This window comes from Glycine soja, chromosome 19, assembly GCF_004193775.1.
Source record: "Glycine soja cultivar W05 chromosome 19, ASM419377v2, whole genome shotgun sequence".
In the NCBI taxonomy this organism is placed as follows: domain Eukaryota; kingdom Viridiplantae; phylum Streptophyta; class Magnoliopsida; order Fabales; family Fabaceae; genus Glycine; species Glycine soja.
In genome coordinates this window covers 42561817-42570252 of record NC_041020.1, presented here as the reverse complement: position 1 = coordinate 42570252, position 8436 = coordinate 42561817, and the positions used below count along the sequence as shown (strand labels likewise).

At 28.9% G+C, this 8436-nt stretch overlaps 1 protein-coding gene across 1 annotated transcript; it reads left to right on the top strand.

Moving 5' to 3' along the window:
- Positions 1–207: 207 nt before the first annotated feature.
- LOC114399429 (protein CUP-SHAPED COTYLEDON 3-like) lies at positions 208–8221 on the top strand. The gene is made up of 3 exons (XM_028361614.1): positions 208–631; positions 3420–3685; positions 7330–8221. The coding sequence occupies exons 1-3, from the start codon at positions 463–465 to the stop codon at positions 7777–7779; spliced, it is 885 nt and encodes a 294-aa protein (XP_028217415.1). The 5' UTR covers positions 208–462; the 3' UTR covers positions 7780–8221.
- The last annotated feature ends 215 nt before the right edge of the window (positions 8222–8436 follow it).

Sequence of the window (8436 nt, the reverse complement as noted above, 5' to 3'; positions counted from 1 at the left end):
AAGGGAAGATAAAGGAGAAAATTAAGAAATTTATCAAGAATAATAATAAAATGATAAAGGCATTTTGGATGGTGTCTGTCAGTTATATTATTGTTCTACCCTTGTTTGTCAAGGTTTCTTGTAACTTTGGTTTTTCTTGAAACTTCCTACTATAACTAACCACTTGCACAAGCATGCCCCTGCTGGAATATGTATCAAGAAATTCTAATTAAAAAGCAAAGTCCGATATCTTTCTAACTATATATATATATATAGGCGACACCAACCTTTCTGCCTCTATACCTTAATATTTCAAATACCCAGAGGGAGTAACCCCTCCAAGCTTCAATTATCTACATTATCCACATTCCTAGCTAGCTTTATCCACATCTACAAAATAGTCCTTAGATTTCCCTCTCTCTTTCTTTTGTATAACTGTGTCATATCTTAGATCTCCTTTCACTTCCTTCAAACAACAAAATCATGGGTCTGAGAGACATTGGTGCTTCACTGCCTCCTGGGTTTCGGTTTTATCCGAGTGATGAGGAATTGGTCTGCCATTACCTCTACAAAAAGATCGCAAATGAGGAAGTTCTGAAGGGTACCTTGGTCGAAATTGACCTCCACATATGCGAACCTTGGCAACTTCCAGGTAAATATATATTCATTCTAAATTATATATATATATATATATATATATATATATATATATATATATATATTCTTATAAGCTATTCTGAATTATACACCTTCCTATAGCTTGATCTCTTTGGTTTTAGTTTGTTTCTAAAATTTCTGAAACACCTATGTTTGTTTACGTCGTTTCCCATTTGTTGCTTCCTTTCTGTTTGTGTCTTTGTTATAATTAAGGAATGGAATGATTTCATATATGGGGTTACTTCACATTCACAAAAAGTCCTTTTTCTGCTCATAAACCTGTGTCTATAGCTATTCATGTGTTGGCTGCGTTCATAAACCTACATATATTGTCAAATTAATACGGAGAAGTGACAAGCACGCTTGTTTGATTCCTGTAGAGAAGAGAGAGATGAGAATGCAAGAAAATGAAAGGGTGAAGGTAAGAGGAGGGGGTTATGTTATGAGGTTACAGGAGATATATGATTGGTAAAATAATTAAAAAAGAAAAAAAAAGGAAGTGGTTGAATTTTGTCTTGTTAATAACAATTCATAAATTAAAATAATAATTAATATTTATTAATAAATAAAAAACAAAAATGTTATGAGGTTATCACATTCACAGACACGACAGTGGATTCAGTTCTTCAATGATTAACGCAAAGCCAACTTGTTCATGAATACTCTGCCTCTGTCAATAAATAAAATAAAACATCCGGTACTTCATACTATTAATTAATTTATTTATGTAATTAACATATTCCACTTGATATATTTGCCGGTATTTCAGTTTTTGTCTTTTGCATGTATTGTTGGGCCAGTTTTTTTTTTTCTCTCATTGGCTCATACCAAACATGTTTTTTTCTTTCTTTCTTTGGCAATTTAAATGAAGATCCAAACGATGCTGCTGAGCTCTATATGCTACTTATAATTAATATTAGGATACATAAATTTTTCTATAAATATTAATGAATCAAAAATTTAAAATTAATTTCATATGCAAATTAAGAATCAAATACTTATTTTAATTCAAAAGTCTCGTTAACTTAAAAATTAATCCCAAAACTAGGCAATAGTCTTATTTTTTTTATTAAAATATATAGGCATAAACTTTTTAATAAGCACTTACAAGAGAAAAATTAAATTAAATTTCTCAAATAAATTAAAATAATTCTATTCATAAACTAATTAATAGAAAATTTCTCATCTAAATTCTTCGTGAATTAATTTTAACTTACAAATAAATTAATTTAACTTGTGGGAATATTTTAGATCATTTAATTTTTATTTATCTTCTGATTTTCTTATAAGTACTTATTGAAAAGTTTACTTAAATAAAGTCATACTCTCTAATCTGTTTTTTTTTCCTTTATTCATTCCATTCTCTTCAATTCCCTTTTTTTAAAAAAAAATAAGCCCGTTCTCAAAATTCCTTTGTTCCTACTATTTTCTTCTTCCTGTTTAAATTTCTTCTAGCTACAAGCCTACAAATCAAATATAAACTATATGCACGCATGCACTCTGCTGTACGTAGTACTCTTCATTTCATATAAAAACTATTTGGGTTAATTCTTTTTGCATCAAGATGAGTCAGTCTGGGCCATATATATTTTTAGAGTTATCATATTTTTTTATATAGAATATACATTGCACATAGCTGGATTCGTTTGCTGCTAATTCTGCGAGTGATAATTAGCTTTCCCCCTCGTCCTGAAATAGAGGACTCCAACCCCTAACACAATATAGAGCCCTAGCTGGCAGCTTATAATTTGTAGGGTGGCGTGGAGCACAACTCTTGATATTCTAGTAGTTTATTTGATTCATGCATAGAATCGTGTCCTTTCATTTATTTATCGATCTTTTGGTCATAGTTTCCCTTTAATTTTACGCTTAGGATAAATATATAAACATTCTTAGTGACTAGTATTTTTTATTATAACAAAGTTGACAAAGCAATACTTTTTCACCAAGCAACAAACACTGCTGATGTTAATATAAACTGTTGACACACACTTACGTGTATACATATGCGCCTCAGTTAATTACCTTTCTCGGACCTGACTCACCCTAGTTAATTGATTTTTAGTCGTTAGCATTATTATATTGTGTATGTAATTATTAATAATATTTTCCCTCGTGAAATATAAGAAGAGCTACTATTTTTTTATGCATGAAAGGGCATACATCATGATCTTTCTTGCGTAGATTATTTAGTCCTCTTTTCATGCACTATATTATGAAAGCTACGAAAGGCGGTGATAAAGAAGAGAGAGTAAAACGGGCTACGAAATCACAAATATAGCAAAACAGTAGCCAAATACGTTGAAACTTCTAAGAAGCAATTACCACTACTGTATGTTGGTGTCATCTTTGTCGGGTAGGATTGGAAAACTTGAAATTAATTAATTAATTAATTCCATTTTCATTAATGAACTAGCCGACACGTGATAGTGATTCAACACAAGACCTAACAAAGTGTAGTATTAGTAAATATGTGGATCAACTAATATATGTTTGTTTTAACTTAATTATGTGTCTCAAATATAAATCTAAAATATTTTTATAAAAAACTTTATCATTTAGAATAATCTTATTTGAGTAAAAATAATTGATTCCGATGAAAGATACATCTTATATAAACAAAAAAAAGAAGAAGAAAGTATTATTAATTCCGGGACACAATTGATTGCACATGCATCCTATTTTAGCTTACCTTAGTCATGTGTTGTCTGGTTGTTGGTATAAGAAAATTGACGAGTCATGCATGTGTTGATGATGCATGCATGCGCAATATTAATGCACAGAGGTGGCTAAGCTGAATGCGAATGAGTGGTACTTCTTCAGTTTCCGGGACCGCAAATATGCGACGGGGTTTCGGACCAACCGGGCAACTACATCGGGGTACTGGAAAGCAACGGGGAAGGATCGTACGGTGGTGGATCCAGCCACGCAAGAAGTTGTAGGGATGAGGAAAACACTGGTGTTCTACAGGAACAGAGCTCCAAATGGCATCAAAACCGGTTGGATCATGCATGAGTTCCGTTTGGAGACCCCACATATGCCTCCAAAGGTACGTTCGTTTCTACTTTGCCTTTTTCAGCTTTGCTCGTGGGGTACAACTTGTTTAGTTGTTTGATTTCGCTTTTGTCCATTTCATTTTAGTACTATAATTTTTTTAGTTCATATTTTGGTTGAATTTTATTTTTAGCTTGTTGGATTTTTTACATCGTATGATTTAATTCCTGAATTTTATAAGAAAAAGTTTTTGATCCTTGAGCTTTACTCCTATTTTTTGCACATTTTTTAACCAAATTTTGAGGAGCAACAAAACAAAAACATGTTTCTTTATAACATTATGTACTAAATTACATGATATGTATGAAAGTTTGAAAATTAAAAATAAGATTCAGTAAAAAGATATAACAACTAAAAATATTATTTATCCTTTTTTAAAAAAATTATGTAATTAATTTGTATAAAGTTAGTTTTAGAACATGATTTTTAAAAAGAAATTAAATTGCTCTTTTTAGAAACTTGTTAAAAATAAAAGATGGTTTTTACTATTGATTTGACACCTTATAATATTACTAAATAAGTCACTACCAAAAACAATGTTTTTTTTACTAAAGATTTGTTGTTAGATTAATCTTTGTCAATATAACTTTTAACAAACAGAGATTAAATGGTTGTCATGTGGTTGGTTTGATTGATGTAATTAATTGAGGTCAAATCTTGAGATGATTTGCGGCTAAAGCTAGGAAAAGATTCTTTGTCCTATAGTTGCTCAATTCATTTATGAGGAAGTATATTTCCAGAGCAGTTTTGCTAATATGAGATGTCTAATTACTGAAATTTATTATGTACATGAGTTATATACTCTATTAATATTATTTTTCTTATAAAATATTAACATAGATGACATGGTTCATCTATACTAATTTAAGATATATTTCAATAGTAGTAGATTTATCTAGTTAGAAAGTTATATATATAAGCAATGATAATAAATCTGTAGTCATAATATTATATATAAATAATCAAAATTTAAAAAGTAATTAAGATCACACGATCATATATATAAAAGAATCATGTAACTTATTTATATTAATCTTGATTCTCTTCATCATCTATAATAAAAATTTGTTGTTAATATTTATTTCATTAATATTACTCTCACATAAAATATTCTTTCACTAAATACATTTTATAAATACATCAAATGTTAGTAAAAATTCATCATACTATTTAATAATTTAGTTTTCATTAGACAAAGACTTATATTAATGAAGGTAATTAATATCCTAATGCTTGATTAACATTTTTATGCAACAATAAATGACATGTTTTTTTACGAGTTGAGGCATAAAATTAATGTTTTTAAAGATTATAAGATAGAAGTCATTGTTAGCACTAAATTAATCGTTAATAGCCAAATCTTTATAATTTGCAATCAAATTCTTTTCATGTTATTTAATATTTAATCACTGGATGCAAAAACTTTACACTTTTGTTTATGTAACATGCAAAATATATCACTCCTATAGCTAAATCATATTTTGTGCATAGAACTTTGTATACAAGCCTTAACCAAATAGGCTGTTTTTGGTATCCACAACTTTACTAAAATTTATCAAAATTCAAAGCATACTAAAATGGTTGAAGATCACAATTTTATACAAATTGCATTGTTCTGAAAATTAAATTTAAAATCATATCGATCAAATTAGTAAAAAGTAATCAAAAGTTGTACAACACTAGTAAAAAAAATCTTGAGATGGGACTTTGGAATATATATATATATATATATATATATATATATATATATATATTATGAGAGATGAGAGAATTAAATAATAGTCCTTAGATCAAAATAGAAGATTGAAATTTAATTACTGATTAGAATTATACATGCATTTCCAAGAATGGGAGAGTCAATGTTAAATGCAGTGTTTTTTCTCACTCTTGGAAATGCATGTATAGTTTTAATTAGCAATCAAATCTTGATCTTCTATTTTAATCTAAGACTATTATTTAACCTCCTACCTCTCATAATAAAACATTTATTTCACCTTATATGCTTGCTCCCTATATATATATATGAAAAAAGAGAAAAATAAATAATTTGGATTGAATAACTACTACATATACATATGAATGTTTAGTATTGTTTTTTTCTAAAGTACCTGTTAAATTTTTTACATGAATTATATGTTTTACACTCACACTTAAAACACATTTGACATGTCACATACATACACTCACACACTTACACACATTTTCATTTGTTTTTTAGATGATATTGTGCATTTTTAGGAATATTTAATTAATACAAGTTGTAAGTTGTAACTAATTGAAATACTCATTTGAAAAAATTAAGAATATATTAAAACTCATGGATGCAAAAATACTATAACTTATTTTCTTAAATATTTTAATATATTACGTCAAAAAAATATTTTAACAAATCTAATTAAAGTCATCACACATATTTCCTTTTAAAAAATAATATATATATATATATATGCAAATCCACACGCCTGTAATGAAAGAAGGTATAGCGAAGGAGGTCTATATATATGTCCACTTGACAGGCCTTTTTGGAGATAGAAAATTGATGACTAAACAAGTGGGAATAAATTATCACTTAAAAAACATGACATGTTTTCCAATCTCTTTTTTCCCCCTCATGTGCCTTGGGAGCTGGATTTGATCGACTTTAATTAGCAAGAGGGTGGGGAGGGGGGAAAGATAAATTCTGTTTAATATCTTTTACTCTTTAAATAATGTTTTATTTGATTTAAATTTTACTTTTTTTAAAATGATATTTATTCATCAATGTTTAATGAAGATTTTTTTTAAGAAATATTAGAATCAAAGTTAACTAAAAAAAAAGCTTTTAAATGAACAAAATAAAGAGTAAAAAGAAGTAAAGTTAATTAGGCAAAGTTTTGTAATAAGGTCATATAGTCTAACTTATTTTCTAAATCAAAGATTCAAGCTTATTTACTTGATATAGATTCTTTAAGGTCTAGCATCTTTTAAATTATAACTAGTCTTCAAAGATTATTTTAGTAAAAGTCTATGTAATAAATTTTATTAGATAAAATTATAAACATATCTTTAAATAGAATGTTTCAATTATTTTTTTAAAATATATTAACAAGTATATAATTTCAAATTTTATAATAGATTTAATACAATAATAATAATAATAATGTTGTCATATTATTTGTTTTTATTTAAATAAACTGCTTATTAAACTTAAGTAAATTTTAGAATGATTTGAAATTTTATTTTTTAATTAAATAAACTTTTAAAATAGGTTTAATTTAACTTGAGGTTAATGTGGACTGTGATAAACTCTCAACAACGAACAATTTATCCCACCCCCAACAAAAATCAAATAAATCCCCATTAATACAAAATAAAAACACATTTGAATCCTAATAGAATGTATCAACTCCTTTTGTTACAGTTTTTTTTTTTTGGGTAAATGTCTCCTTTTGTTACAGTTTTTTTTTTGGGTAAATGCCTCCTTTTGTTACAGATGAATATGTTGTCAGCAATATATGCAATAAATTAAACAATTCACGGGGGAGGAAATAAAGGGTGTTGTGTTGCCCTTAATTGCCTTGTATTTTACTATTTTTGGCGTGAGGATAAAGTTTCTTTACCTATGCTAATGAATTAGGTCAAACCGTTGGTGATTTTCAGGAGGACTGGGTGTTGTGTAGAGTCTTCCACAAAAGCAAAGAAGATGACAACATGAGTTCCATACTCGTACAGTATGAGACAATTACACCACCTCCATCATCCCTAACTTTGGCTTCGTCATCTCCCACCAACCAAGCCATGCCTCATGGTGGGTATAATAACCGACTTGCCTCTTTCTCTAATTCCTCCATGTCAACCCACCAATATCATCATCACTTCAACCCTACCCAACAAAACGCTAATTCTTTGATGGATCTCCTCCACTTCTCTCGCGAAACCAACACCAACAATACCTTTCTTACTCAAATTGGTGCCAAAGGTGATGACGCATATGGTTTCTTATGGGACATGGATCTAACCGAAAATAGCCTAGAGGATGGCGTGGCTTCAAACTTGGACGCAATAAGATTCGAGGTTGATAATAATAACAATAATATGGTATTGCTATAATTAAAGATGTGTTATGTGTGTACATATATACACATATATGTGGTTCATATCTCGTAAATTATGCCATCAAGATTCGTTTATTTGTGGTGCATTTATGGTGTTTCGTTATGTGAGGCAAGTCACATGATAGATATTGGGATTAGTTCTTACAAGTTTGTGTGGTATAATGTTCAAGTACGTAGTAGGGTAATCATGTTATGGTCCATTAGGCTTTTCGTAATTACCATTATTTACTTCTATTATTGGGAACTATTCCTTTGTATACAGTTTGTCCATATGTAATTAGAATTGGTTATATTTTCTCTTCTTTAATTTCTTTTATTTTTTGTCATGATCCACTGAAAGCTTAATTTTCCGGTGAGATGAAAGTTCATATGTGTAACCTGTTAATTGTGTGGATCAACCGATCAAGTGCCTAGCATGCTGAAGCTTTATCAGGCGATTTTTATTTGGAAGGGACATCATTATAATCTCCTCGTACTTAAAGACATATCTTTTGTGAATGAAAAAGAAAACACTAGGCTGCATTACAAAAAAACAAAAACGTTAGGCTAGAAACAGAAAAGAAAAAGGTGCAGCCACTTAGATTATCAATTTCTTTTTCTTTTTTTTTCATTCTGCTTCTTTTCCTCGTGTCGTGATTTATTTTTCTTTTTC